This window comes from Macadamia integrifolia, chromosome 11 (assembly GCF_013358625.1).
Source record: "Macadamia integrifolia cultivar HAES 741 chromosome 11, SCU_Mint_v3, whole genome shotgun sequence".
Classification (NCBI taxonomy): Eukaryota; Viridiplantae; Streptophyta; class Magnoliopsida; order Proteales; family Proteaceae; genus Macadamia; species Macadamia integrifolia.
In genome coordinates this window covers 2911086-2925650 of record NC_056567.1, presented here as the reverse complement: position 1 = coordinate 2925650, position 14565 = coordinate 2911086, and the positions used below count along the sequence as shown (strand labels likewise).

General features: G+C 37.2%; 1 protein-coding gene across 1 annotated transcript; it reads right to left on the bottom strand.

Moving 5' to 3' along the window:
* Positions 1 to 278: 278 nt before the first annotated feature.
* LOC122094052 (3-hydroxyisobutyryl-CoA hydrolase-like protein 5) lies at positions 279 to 13477 on the bottom strand. The gene is made up of 16 exons (XM_042664669.1): positions 13125 to 13477; positions 12811 to 12880; positions 12594 to 12677; positions 12359 to 12427; positions 12122 to 12185; positions 11895 to 11968; positions 11712 to 11795; positions 11473 to 11557; positions 11182 to 11267; positions 5602 to 5723; positions 5463 to 5523; positions 1243 to 1341; positions 926 to 1027; positions 764 to 805; positions 593 to 699; positions 279 to 497 (listed from the first exon to the last, which is right to left on the bottom strand). The coding sequence occupies exons 2-16, from the start codon at positions 12841 to 12843 to the stop codon at positions 443 to 445; spliced, it is 1167 nt and encodes a 388-aa protein (XP_042520603.1). The 5' UTR covers positions 12844 to 12880; positions 13125 to 13477; the 3' UTR covers positions 279 to 442.
* Between the last annotated feature and the right edge of the window lie 1088 nt (positions 13478 to 14565).

Sequence of the window (14565 nt, the reverse complement as noted above, 5' to 3'; positions counted from 1 at the left end):
AGTTTTGAGCTCATCAATCCATCCTGGAAGCTTGAAAATATGGCTGCGCTTTCATGACTCCACATAATATTTCTAGTTTATGTATCGCAATCAGGATCTCCCTTTCCTTAGATAATTTTGAGTAGGAAATAAACAATAAAAAAAATCAGAATCATATTGGCAGCCTATGCTGTTGATCCTTTTGGACAAAAAACATTTCAATTGCTGGCTAATGAACATTTCAATATCATTTTTCAGTTAAATAAATCAAAACCTGGAAGTTTCATTGACACTGCAAGGGATGTAACAAGAAGAATTTTTATTACTAATAATGTAAACCAGGAGAGACATGTAAAACCCGGCTGGATTGAAATAGACTAAACTAGCATATTGGCAAAAATGTAAAATACATAGGGAAGTTAATAAGGGAAACTCATGGCAGCCGAGGATTTCATAATTTGGTTTAAGCTTTTGCCTTCAAGCTTGGATAGGCCGTATTCTCATACTTTCCATCCCACCTGAAATCAGTTTAGGTAAACAACTAGAGAAATTAATATATGAAGCAAAAAAGGAGAGGGCAAGTTAAGAAACGGAAACTCATAACGAGACTGACCTGCATTCTTTGTTGGCTGGAATCTGGAGCTCAAGCTCTTCTTTGAATGGCTGGAAAACTAGGTCCACTTTCTCACTATCCACTCCATCAAGACTTGGTGGGTCCCACTACAACAGCTTGTAAATTAGAAAAAACACACATACATAGAAAGAGAGAGAGAGGGAGTGGTACCTTCGGGGAATTATCTTTGTCAACGGTCACAGCTCTGATACCCTTTTCAAAACAAAAACAACAAACAGTAATCAGTCGTTGCAGAACAATATGTATTGCCAAAATAGATTATTGTTGGCTATATTATTTTTTTCCTGTAAGTCCAATAATTATATTTATTACCTCATAGACATCACCAGATATTTTGGCTCTCAGTATGTTGACTGTGAGTCTAAATTCCCTCTTCAGACATTCAGCCAAACTTTGCTTCCTTCCCTCGCAAATCTGGAAAGAATGATGAAATGAAACTGAAGATAAGGACGCTGGAAAATGCAGAAAAATAACCGAGAAATACAAAGTAGACCTGGAAAACCATATGATTCCCATCAAGAAAATCACAATTTATTTGGTCAAGACAAAATAATAAATTAACTATCCAAAGTTTAAAACTGAAACCTAAAAAAATAACAGTGAGGAAGGATAAAGTGCAGCAACCATACTGATCTAAATGTTATTTTCAATCCTGTTGGAGAAGACCTTTTCAAACCCTTGACCACTGGATGAATCCATTCATTTCCCCCAACACTTCCCTCAGTTTCCTGAACAACAAAATCAATGGAAACAATATGCTTCAGTAAAGGTAATGGTACAAAATTCCATTAGACACCTTAATGTCACACACACACACACACACACACAAACACAAAATTCTATTATGGGTGCCTACAAGCAGCAAAGAGGCCAAGTTTTTCCTCTGGAGTTTAGACAGACAGGTCAATCACTCTGCTTGTACATGATTCTCAGAGATGGCAGCCAGGGATTCTTCCATGTGTTTCTAACCACACTTCCCATGTGGCAACAGTCACCTTTACTTCTAGTAGGTTTAAGACAGTTCGAGGGCAATTGCCCAGTTGGTGAAGGTGATGCAGCTCAGAACATGCACAGGAAAAGTCCCAAGGAGGCCCATGGTTCTGATGGCTCTGGTTATGGTTCAAACTAGAATTAGTCCTAGATTTTGTGAACCAGTTTTAGTTGCTAACTTATGACTACTTAATAGCTATTAATTTTGTGTTTCTTTCTTTTTTGTGTTAAAGCAACTAGATCTTCCTTCCAGAAAGTTGCTATTTTTTTAGTATTACTATTTTATAAGCTACTAATAGCTAAGACTTATGTGGAGTACATATGTGGATATAATTAAGGACATGTATGAGGGTGTGGCGACTAGAGTGAGATATGTGGAAGGTCAACACAAGGAAATCCCAATTTTGATTGGGCTACATCAAGGATTGGCCTTAAGCCCCTATTTGTTCGCATTTGTCATAGATGAGTTATCCAAGAGCATTCTAGATGAGGTCCCCTGCTGTATGCTCTTTGCTGATGACATCGTTTTAGTGGATGAGACTAAAGCAGGGACTAACGCTAAGTTGGAACTATGGAGGTCTACTTTGAAAACATGAGATTTTAAGATTAGCAGATCGAAGACAGAGTATATGATGCGTAATTTTAGCAACTCTATGATGGATAATGAAATGGTGAAAATCAAGGAGAAAGAGATACCACAAAGTGACTACTTTTGATATCTGACTATAAGCAAAGAATGTAGCATAGAGGATGATGCTTTACAAAGAATTAAAGTGGGATGGATGAAGTGGAGAGGTGCGTCCAGAGTGTTGTTTGACAGGCGCATACCCTTAAAGATTAAAGGACAATTCTATAGGACTAGTGTATGACCAGCCATGATGTATGGAACGGAATGTTGGGCAGTTAAGAAATGTCATTTAGAGAAGCTATGTGTAGCTGAGATGAGGATGTTATGATGGATGTGAGGAAAAACTAGGAAAGATAAAGTAAAGAATGACCATATTAGAAAGGATTTGGGAGTTGCCTAGATCAACGACAAGCTCTATGAAAGTCATTTAAGGTGGTATGGCGATGTTCAAAGGTGGCCTGAGGATGCCCCAATAAGGAGGAGTGATCGGATTCATATTGAAGGAGCTAAAAGAGCTAGGGACAAGCCTAAAATGACCATAGGCAAAGTGGTGAGGAATGACATGCTTAGTCTTAGTCTTGCCCCAAGTATGACCTCGGATAGAGCCTACTGGGGGGCAAAGATCCATGTTGCTGACCCCATCTAGCTATGACTATCCTAACTTGTTGGGTTGTGCCTCTTGCCCATTACTCTCTTCCCATCTTTTAACTTATTTCTCATCCTTTTTTTATTTTTTTCTCTTCCTTCACCTTTTTGTTCGGACTTTTTTTTCCTACTTTGTTTTGTATGGATCCATGTAGCCGACCCCATTAAGTTGGGATAAGGCTGAGTTTGTTGTTATTGTTAGTAGCTAAGACTTACTATTCATGTAAACCAGCTTCAATATTATACATACAACAGAAGGAAGACACTCCCATCAGTTTTGGCTATTCAGTGATTGAGTTCTGTTTGTGAGATGCATGTTATTGTGGTGATTCAGCAGCAAACCCAAGTTGGTGAAGCCTCCTGCAGGCCTTTGTGGTTAAGCCTGGTCATATCCCTTCTCCTTTCTTCCCTTCATCTTTTATTCTGTTTCAGTAACCTAAAACAGTGCATGTGTGGAAGGTTCTTAAGGTATACTGTAGCACTGTTCTAAGGCTGGACTACAGATATTTCCTCTCTTTTTATTGGTTTTATTTCAGTTATTAATTCAGTTTCTTACCAGTCTATTTCTCTGTTTCTGTCCCTGACTCAGGTTTCCTTCAAAATTTCCTCATCCATCTCTTGGATTGGGCCCAAGTCTTGATAAGCTTTACTCTCTATTAGGACTACACTTAACTAGAACTGGAGAAACATCAGACCGAAGATTTGACAAGTCATAATTGGAAGGAAATCACTAATTTCTGGTTTTTTATAGTTTCTGTTTATGTCCACACATGTTTCTCCTAGTCTAACCATCAGTTTGCCTTGATATTTTAGACACATAACCCACCCATAGGATCTCCATTCGTGGATTGAGAGAAATAATCCTGTCAATTTTCTGCCTCATGTTCTCAATTTCAGTTCACTGTGGTTCTAGTTTTCCAATGAACTTTCAGTTTTTTTTTTTTTTTCTCTCTTCAGCCCATGGATTTAGTTCTCGGTATCGGTCTCTCGGATCGGTATCAGAGAGGATCAGTGGGCATCAGTCACTTTTGCCCCTTGTTTTTCAGAAATGTTTTTTTACTGTTTTACCCCTGAAATGATACGGGTAACCGATCTGGATCGGTCAAGGATCGGGGATCGTTCTCAGCCGATACCGATACGATACGGACGATATGATACCGATACTTGAAACCATGCTTCAGCATAATAACCTCATCAGAAAGTCTGGGTAGGTTAATACCTTACTGGGTTCAAAGAAAATAGAAAAAAAAAACTATAAATGATGCAATAAAATCACGCAACTGAGCTTATTTTAGTGAAAATAAGCCTTGGGTTGGGTTTTCTACTTGTTGGGCCTTTGGTCCAATGGGTTTTCATACTTTAATGGACCTAAAATAAAGGTAGAACCAAGGAATATGGGATTTATTTTATCAGTTGGAGTCCTAGTTAGAGTAGGAGTTATTTTAAGTATTTTATTGGCCAATTAAGTAGCTAGTTTGATTACTAGTTGGTCTAGGCTATTTCTAGTCATGTTTTGAGTCATATTTTGAGAGTTTTCATCTATCAATGTAGCCAGCCATTCATAGACACGAAATTAAGACATAAAAGCTTCGTTGGTTGCCTCCGGCGGGATGCAAAAGTGTTTACTCAGTGGATTCTGAGTGTTACTTCTGTGGATTCAGAACTGGGCCTGTGATGGATTCCAAGCCTGCAATCAGGTGGATTCCTGATTGGTTATCTCTATCTCCTTTCTTTTTTCTCCATCAAAACATATCATATTCTGAATTTTCTAAACCTTTGATTACCTGTTTCTTGTCTTCTTTTAGTTCTGTTCTGCTTTCTTAATATTATTCTATTAGTATAATTTCTCAAAAAAAAAAAAACTTCTGATATTCTGGTTCTCGTTCTAGATTTAATAATGTTTTCACATATGAGATTTCCCATTGATTTCAGTTTTCCTAATTGCATCAATTACTTCAAATCTCAATTTTCAAGTTCTGATTTCACACTTCTATTAAGGATGCTATTTGTTGATAATCTCTTATATACTTTAGAGAATACGATTGCTGTTTTTTATGCCTTTGAATTCCTGCAATCAATTTCTGCTTCTAGATTGTATTTCAGTTTCCTACTTAAAGAAGGAAACCTGGAAAACTTCATATCTGGTCCTGGGATTCGTCTCATATTTTACTATTTCATCCTCCCAGTTAAACTAGTCATTTGATCTGAATATCAGCCACATTAGACCTGTTTTTACTGTATTTCCTGGAGTTTCTGTTGCTGGTTTGGTTCCTAACTTTCATTCTGGTTTTCATTGAGCTTTCTTAATCATAAACCCTTAGGACCCTATAAAACAGATTAACAAATAATCTAGGCCTTAAGTATAGGTCATGTTTTGTATAGCCTGACCCTGCCATTGGTCTTACCAAATGAACCTGAACCTGATTTAAGCCCATTTAGGCCTCACCAAAACCACCCCATTACTATCCCTACTCCCTACACCAGAAAAGGAAGGGCAAAATAATGAAGAGAGGAGAGCGATTCTGTCTTTTTCAAATTTTCCAGACAAGCTTAACGAGGTTGAAAGAAGTGACAATGGAAACTCACAAATGAATATATAATTTCCTCAATGGACTCCTTACAGAAGCACTTGTCAATTATTGACTGCCTGCAGAAAACAAGACAAAACAGTGAATTCCAATACACTGATGCGGCAAAGATACATTTCATCAGTTCATATCCATACTTGTTTAAGATACTATCTTCATCAGGTTGAACATCAACAGAGAATTCTTCAATGACTGATTTAACAGAATTCTTGTCACCAGAGTTCAAGCTAATCAAACACTTCTCAAGATCAGGTAATTTCTGAGACCAACAGAAAACCCCATGATATGTAAGATTTGAATTTCCGTAAATGCAAACAGTATAGAACTATAAATGATGCGGGCACAAAGATAAAAGACAAAGTGATGCAGATCAAAGCTTGAAGAAGAGGACAAAAACAAGAGTCAGAAAATACTGTTGACAAAACAATTTTCACATGAACAGTATTTTGGGTCCATTATCTCCTAATTTAGTTCCCTTTTGTTAGGTTTTGTGAGGAGATTTAGTTCTATTTGGTTCCTTTAGTATTAGTAAAGTAGTTTCTATTTTTATAACTTAGATTACTTTCCTTTTGAGTTCAATTGTTAGTTTCCAATTTGGTGAACCTTGGTTAGCAAGTTAGACACAAATTAGAAAGTCTTATTTCAGTCCATTAGTTTCTTTTTTTGTTGTCTTTATGACCAAACAATGTAAGGCTATTTAAAACCCATCAATTATAATGAAAAGACAGATATGAGTTAAACAAAAAAGATAGATTACTCTGTTATGCTGTAGGATGCAGTTGGATGAGATCCCTAAACCAAATGGGTGAGATGCCCATTCACTAATTCTTCTCCAGCCGTCTCAACCCCTCCATCGATTCTCTTTCTTTTCTTTATTTTCCTCTTTATTTGTGTGTTGTGAGAGAGTGATTTGAGTGTCAGTAGAAGATTTATTGAAGCCTAGAAGACCAGCTTTCAACAAGGATCGACAGCAGACAAGGAAGACCAATTCGACCCAGCTTTATTAGGGTTTCGAGGGTGGATACCAAGGCCTGTAGCTGCTGCTACAGCAGAACTTCCATAAAGTTTCCTTTTTCCATTCTTTGAGCATATCTCCCAAACCAGCAAGCAGTTCGAGCTCATCTTTTGAAGGATACCTATACATCTTACAAGAGATCTTCATTCCAGTTTTGAGGATCATCCGAGGTCAGGAACCCTACTTTCTGAAGAGTGGTCAAAAGTTTCGTAATTTATGTCGACAAAATAACTCTCAATTCAACCGTTGGCATTGTGTCATCTTTTGAGGGATTGTTGACCCCTATAGGACCTTCATCCACTCCAAGTTTCAGCTCCTTCTGAGCCACAGTTTATGAGTTCTCAAATTTCTCCCTATTCAGTCAGTTTTTCAGATCCTGCCTAAGATTAGGTCCTTTGTGATTTAGTCTTACATCAATAAAGTCTGCAATGCATATAATTTATATTGCTAACAAGAAATTTCTTTAGGCTCTGCTCGGACGTAAAATGAAGTAGGGACATATTTTATATCCCCTACATTGCTTCACAATGGGCCCACTTTTAAAAATTTAGGTTCCTTTATTTTTTATGGAAAAAAATTCTACTGTTAAAAGTTTGGCATTCTTTTGTTTTTTATTTTTCCGTCGCTTTTTCTATATTTTTACTTTTACCTTTTTTTAACAAACTGAGCTTTAGGAGAATTGGAATTAATAGTTAATCCATGAAAATCACATAAATAGCCTTATTTTAATGGAAATAAGCTTTGGGCTAGGTTATATATGTGTTGGGCCTTTGGTCCACTGGATTTCTGATGCAGTATCTAGGCACCAGCAGGAGAAGAAGAATAGATCGCAATTTCAGGAAGTTAAGAATTCCTAGTTTCTCTAGCAATCCTAGTCTACTATGGAAATCTATTTGAGTAAATTTTTTTTTCCAGTTTATTTTCCTAATTTGATTATTTTTATCTGTCCTAGTTCTGGCTGTATGAGGAATCAACACATCTCATCCTGTAATGAATTTATTTCCTTTCATTATGGAAAGTCCTAATTGGTTTAGGAACTCAAAACACAGCTGGAGATTTTTCAGTTAGTTTTGGAGTTGTTTTAAGTCTTTTATTGGTCAATTAAGTAGCCAGTTTGATTAAGCTATTTCTCTATCTCAAAATAATAATTAGCCATCAAGGAACACGAATTTGATGAATAAAAGTTGGCTTTTTGCCCTTATGTTGTGTGATTCAAAATTTTTGCGAGATGCTAAGGTATGGTTGGTGAGATTCCAATCTAGTTCCAGGTGAGAAGCTTGGTCCAAATCCTTTTACCCTTCTTTGATTCTTCTTGTCCTTTATCCATCCATAGGGTCAGGTCAGTATTTTGAAGTTGTCTATCTTCTGTTCATGGTTTGGTAGTTGGATTCTACTGCTCCTTGAGTATTCTGGTTTGGTGTCCCTGTCCATAAGTCTGTCAACCGTTCTGCTACTATTTTGAACTTAAAGATACAGTTTTTACACTGATTTCCAGAAATCTTTCTCTCCCTATGAATTTCTGAATTCTTCAGTTTTGTGGCTGCTCTTTCAGATTTTTGGGTTTTGTTTTCTGTTAGAGATTCTTTTATGCATCAAATTATTTTAACCATTTTTGCAGCCTGAAATTTCCTGAATATACTGGTTTTGGTTACTATTTTGAACATTGTTTCTAAAATCCGACTATTAATCTATAATTTCACATTTGTCCATCACATTTGAACCAGATTTTGGGAAACCATTCTTTTCCATATAACTGACCTCTGACCAGCTTTTGGACTAAATCAGAACCTTGGATTATCTCTTATTATCGATCTCTTGAAACCTTGTTTCTAAACCTGTCACTGCAATTCTGATTTCATTGGATTTCTGAATCTAGCAACCTTAGGCTTCCAAACAATTCATCGATTTTCATTTTAATGTGCCTATAATATGAGTAGAAGTTAGGACTACGAGATCAATCAAATAAGATTAGTTTAGAGTCTTTTCTTAAGTTAGAAGTTAATCCCTTGTTGTTGCTTCCCTCCCTTAGAGGGTTTGCCCCTTTCGGTCCCCCACCCCCTCTCCTTTGTTTATTCTTTCCTCTTGGTAATGAATTTATTTAAAAATATATATATATATATATATATATAAATTAACTAAGTTAAGTCCTAGATTCATTAGGAATTTGAATCCAGACTTCATTCTAAGTCAATGTTCTGTTATAGAATCCTAGTTTGAGTAGGAATGTCAAATACTACTTTATTGAGACTATTCCAAGTGGCATTCTGAATTCCAAATCAGTTTAGGCATGTTAGTCAGTTTATGAAATCCATATGTAGTGGCCTATGCCTAAGACCCAAATTTATGAAATATCAGTTCAGTTTTTTGAAACTTTGGCAGTTGTGATTTAGTAGTTTCTGCTATGGATTCAGTAGAGTGGGTGGATTCCAAGTGGGGCTCAGGTGGATTTCTAGCTTGGTTATCTCTTCTATATCTCTGTATCTCTCTATCAAGATCAAAGTCAGATCGCTTGTTGTGCTAATACTTCATACATTAGTTTCTCTCAGTCAACTTTGTAAAATTCTATTCTTAGTTCTGCGAAATTCTGTCAATTTTAGAGTTCTGGTATTACTTCCTGAAATATTAATAACATTAGTACTTCCCTGGAACTCCTGATTCTATTATCATATTTAGCTCAAACTTTGCAGGCTGAATCTGCTAATATAATATGGTAGTTGATTATAGCTGTTTTGGTTTGTTCCCCCCTCCCCCCACCCCCCTTGTTGTGCAATCCTGTCAAAAAGTAGCCTCTTCCTGGATTAGTCTAAAGAATCCTAGGATCAATGATTCTCTTCTTTCTTTTTTTTTCTTTTTTCTTTTTTCAAATGTGGGATGCAGTTAGCTCTCTAAAAGCTGAACAGCCAACAAGATTTAATCAATTGTTTCCATCAAATTCAAAATAAAATCTAAGTGAGATCAATAACCAGGTAACTAACCATTGAGACTATTAACACGCCATAATCAGAAACACTTAAGGACCCACCATAGGAGCTGAAAATTTCAGAAATACAGGGCATGTCATAGAACCGTCAAATTTGCTCTGCATCACAGGATGGGCATGACTCTCTGTTTCTTATATACCATGTGAATGTGGAAAGGATGCTACAATAATACTTGTGATGACTCTCATAGGGGTTCCAACATTCAGACACTACTTTTACTACGTTGGAGACAGAAATTGAGTCCCCTTCGCTTCTTCATCATGAGATTGCTTCTGGACCGTACAGATATCTTTGTCCCAGCCAATGTTGAGTTCTGGCTCAGCCATGTCAGTTGAACCAACTTACCCATCACACCCAATCACACATTTTTATTTCAAACTCGTTGAATTGTCAAAGACCAGACCTACCTGGATGGTTGAAACATTAATCCATGACACTTTCTTTGAACCTTTATCAACCTGTCATTGTTTATTTTGCATTAAAAAAGTTAATTATGTACTTCCAAGAGGGTTTGGACCCTTGCCTCCATGCATATTAGAGAGACAGATTTAACCACCATGGCAAGGCTTTACCTTGTAACAGTTGGCTCCTTCCTATACATATTTCAGTTTACTTGTTTGTTGTTATGAACCATATCTATTTGATTCTATGGTTGAACCATGGATCAACCTAGTGACCCACCACATGGTACTTAAAACAGGTGAAAAGAAAAGCCGAGTTTCAGAACATTGGTTCCAGCACAAGCATACACCTGGTTTATCTTACCCAGATTATAGCCAGGTTACTATGCTTTTCAAAAGAAAGGGGAATTTAATGGTCTATGATGACTCCATTATAATGTGATGATGAGAATGCATTCAGATTGCACAGATTGCCGCTTTCACAAATGAAAAAGGCATATCAAAACCAACATCCATTTTTTGGATCACCTTCAAAAGCAGAGACTATTCGCCCTCTCATATTTATATGAGGATTTTCTGCTTTTTACTTCTAAACATGGGCATCCAGAACTATCAACTTTGGTTCCAATAGTCCATAATCTAGATGCTTTACCACTTTCATGGTGTTGATACAGATACAAAATGTGTTCCATATACTGTATGCTTCATTATGGGGTCCAATTTCTTGTGTCAATCTTTTTTTTTCCCTGGAGAACAAGTGCCCATTAAAGATGGATCTAAAGAAGCACAAACAATTATTTTTTTTCGATTACTTGGATGAGAATAAACTTAATTACTACATTAAGGAAATATTATAACTCTCTATTACATAATGAATCAAGACCATAATGCTCCTAAAACCAGTTTCTTAATGACCTTACAGGATACAATTAAGTTCATGTTGTTGAAAACTTGAGGATGATTCTCAGATTCCATGCGCCAACTTGTGGGCAAATATTGTGAGACATACTTCTAAATCACTTACTTATATTCAGTTGATGCCCACCCCCCCCGCAACTCAAAAAAAAAAAAAAGATCTTAGCCTAATAGTTACCCCTTCAATTTTATATACATAAGTTCTAATTTTTCAGATGCCTTACCTATATGGCTATATCTACTATTTCAAACATGGAGAAATATGAAAAAACTGAGAAAAGATAAACCATACATTCATCAATGAGAATATGCTTGAACATATGCATGATCATGAAATTTATGGTTCCAGAAGAATACTAGAATTGAAGAGAACGAAACTAGAAACAGACAAGGGCTTAATCTCACCTCTGAAGGGACAAAGTGAGTTGCCAGACCAAGTGCAATCAATTCCTTCCAGTTCAGTCTAGCACCTGTTAAGGCCAAGTAAGCCCCTGTGGAATTGCACTAGATATATCAGTTGCTGGCAGGGGAAGGCCAAAAAGCATTCTGTTCCAAAGTTAAGGCTTTTTGTAAGTTCATCCCAATTTTTCTGCTACATCAAAGTATTCCCGCTTAAGAATGAGCATACAAGAATTTCACTTTCAGCTTCACAATCTACTTGATTTATGTCTTTTTTCTCAAAAATTACTTGCTCACCCAAATACCCTGGGAGACGTGGAAGGATGTATGTAAAGCTGCAGTCTGTGTGAAACCCAATACTAGCTTCAGGCATGGCAAAAACCTATAAAGCAAGGGGAAATCCCTCAAATCAATAGTTTACAAATTACTCCCCCAGGTAACAGCAACAAATTTAAAAGGTATGCATTCTTGAGTTGTTGAACCAAAAATACGATGAACTGTAACTAGCAATATCTCAACCAGAGTCAAATACGTACAGCCTTCTCTGTGACAACTGAGAATTTCATTGGAACCATAAGGGATGCACCTCCACCCATGCATATTCCATTGACAAGAGCCACCTAGCAACAACATAATAGGTAGCTTTTGAAAGTTTCTACAACATAGACTCGATAAAACATAGGAAACATTATTTTCATTCACCAGTACGGGCCTCATACCTGGGTTTTCTTATAGGAGTGATGGTGATAACACAGCCAATACATTCTATATGCAACCTCTAGGCAGGAATCCTCTGCCAAAAGACATTTGACAAGCTAGTTTCCTCATCCATAAAGAAATGACTTGACAGATTCATGATCAATGTTCAGATAATAAAATACTCCAAGGAAAGAGAAACAGTCAGCTTGAAAGTGAAGATGGTAAACATTTTAAGTGATCTATTTACCTATATTCCTCCCGTCATAGAACATTTTTAAATCCCCACCAGCAGAAAAAGCCCGTCCAGCTCCCTAAATAAAATAAGATTCATGAGCAATATAAGAAAATGTAAGACATAAGTAACCATGGACAACAGATAATGGATTCGATCCTTGCTACCAATATCACAAGAAAAAACTACAGAACCGCTACAAATTACAGTAATTCAAGAGAGCTTCAAACTTAGGGAAGTAATAACACTAGCCTTGATTAGGATAAGTTCTGCATCATCATCCTTCTCCCACTTCTCCAGATTCTTAGCTAGCAGAGAAACCTAGCCACAGTGAAGGGAATTTGGTCACTAAATGATTTAATAGTTGTATTGGTTCAGGCAATAGCATAACATGAGCTAAATTTATTCTTCGGTGTCTGTGTCCTGGAAGTAAGATACAAAAGCAATGTATGGAAACGAAAGAGTTAGTGAGTTAATTGGGCATTACCACATCAGATGAGATGACATTCAGTTGGCGAGGTCGATTCAAGGTGATCAATCTCACATGGTCTACTTCTTCTGTAATAACAACCTGAAGAGAAGTACACTCAGTGATCTGAGAAGCTTTTTCACAGCAGAGCTATTGAATATTGACAACATACTCAAAAGTCACATAAAACCAGGAAGTTGCACAATATTTTTAAGGGAGACCACATAGAAAGCACCTGTTCATCTGGGTTCACCGGAACTTGTGCCATTGAAATAAGTACACAATTCTAAACGAAAGAATCAGAACTGCAAAACAAATTGAAAGCATTATAACCAAAGCAAGAGAAAACCCAATTGGGAGATAGGATAAATGTATATGAAATTCATCATTCAGTGGAAAATTGCAAAGAAAAACTACAATTTATGTACATTTAGCGAAGAAAAATATAGCTGTGGAAACCGATCCCAATAGAAGAAACCCAACAAACATTTATTTCGTCTAGTAAGCATAACAAACATATCAACACAGGTGAGATCAGAGGAAACTTACAGAAGCAATGCTGGATTGTTTGCCTTAGAACAGAACAGGAATACGGAAGATGGGTTTATGAATAGAGAATGATCAAGCCCAGAGCTGAAGGTGTTGGTTGAAAGAAAGCTAATAAGGTGACGATATTGCAGGAAATTAAGAAACTGCGATAGTCGGGTCGCTGCCACGTTTTTCAGCGACCTCTCTCTATCTCTGTTTCGTCCTCCACGCTCTGCCGCTCCTTTACAGTCTACACCTACCACCAACCAGGCCACTACTACCAACCCATCGAATGCTTTGACTATTGAGGAATGGTTGGCAATCGCCAGTCTCTCTATTTCGCTAGAATGGTGAATCTGTGAGTCTGATTTGATAGAAACTGTCTTCATGGGCACAATGGATTTCCTGGACACGATTCCGGAGGATTTCATGAAACACAAGTCTCTGTACGATGACCCGGACAGTCATGCCGAGTCCAGACGAGTCTTATCGATTCCGACCGAGTTCTGAAACCATCCTCTTTATTTATTTTTTTTTTTTTGAAAGAAAAAGATATACATTGTTGGGTTACAAATAAACATTTTTTTTTCCCTAATCATAGCCTTATGTGCTAAATAGGCTATAAAAAGAATCACTTCATTGCTAGATAGGCTAAAAAAAATCTAGATTAGGGAGGGTATTATAGACATCTAGAAGGAGGGGAACTATGCTCCAAGGCCATGAGGTGGGTATTCGGTCAAAAAAGAGGTTGTGTAAGTCTAAAATTGGTCCACACTTCCCTAATGCTTTAGCACTTCATTAGTGCTTGTTGAACTGCAAGAAGGAAACCCCTAGTGGTCCACATTTCCTTAATGCTTCAGCATATATACCCAAAGGGCTGACAGCCCAAATGTGTTTAATGAAATCGCAAGAGATGAAAATGTGTCATAAGAACTCAAGTTGAGCAGGGCAGAAACCACAAGACTAGTCAAGTTGCATCCATTTCCCAAAAATATCCTTCCTAGAGAGTCCTCCATGGCAAAGTCTCCAAAAGAAGATACATGAATAGATGGCGTTGCCCTCGTGTGGCCTCCCATTGGCCTGTGTGCTGATAAAGTGGTCATTCAAGTGGACAGGGTTCTCTTGCCCACATATTAGTCTTTTTAACAATTTAATCCTTCTACCTTACCTATGGATCGATATTGGATCGAGGATAAGTCTTGGCTGATACCCATCCGATTTTCAAAACACTGAATGGAACTTAGTCTCTCATTTGTGATGGATGCACGAATATGGTATCCAAATGCTTCTATCATTTGTTCGAACTTAAATTTCAATTTGCTTCTGTGAGCTATGGTTTTACTGGGACTTTGCTGGCACCAAAGACTAGTAGCATCAGATGCAGTTACAAGGTTTGTTCCAAGATGTGAAAAAAGGATTCAAGCAAGTAGAGGAATGGGTGGGATAGTGAAGAATTAAATAC

Bases quoted from the DNA above. Each gene is read 5' to 3' on its own strand.
- LOC122094052 (XM_042664669.1), bottom strand. From the start codon at position 12,843: ATGGCACAAGTTCCGGTGAACCCAGATGAACAG. The intron at 12,678-12,810 runs GTGCTTTCTATG...ACTTCTCTTCAG, and splicing joins CGGTGAACCCAGATGAACAG to GTTGTTATTACAGAAGAAGT. The intron at 5,724-11,181 runs GTGAGATTAAGC...TGTTGGTCTCAG, and splicing joins CTCACTTTGTCCCTTCAGAG to AAATTACCTGATCTTGAGAA.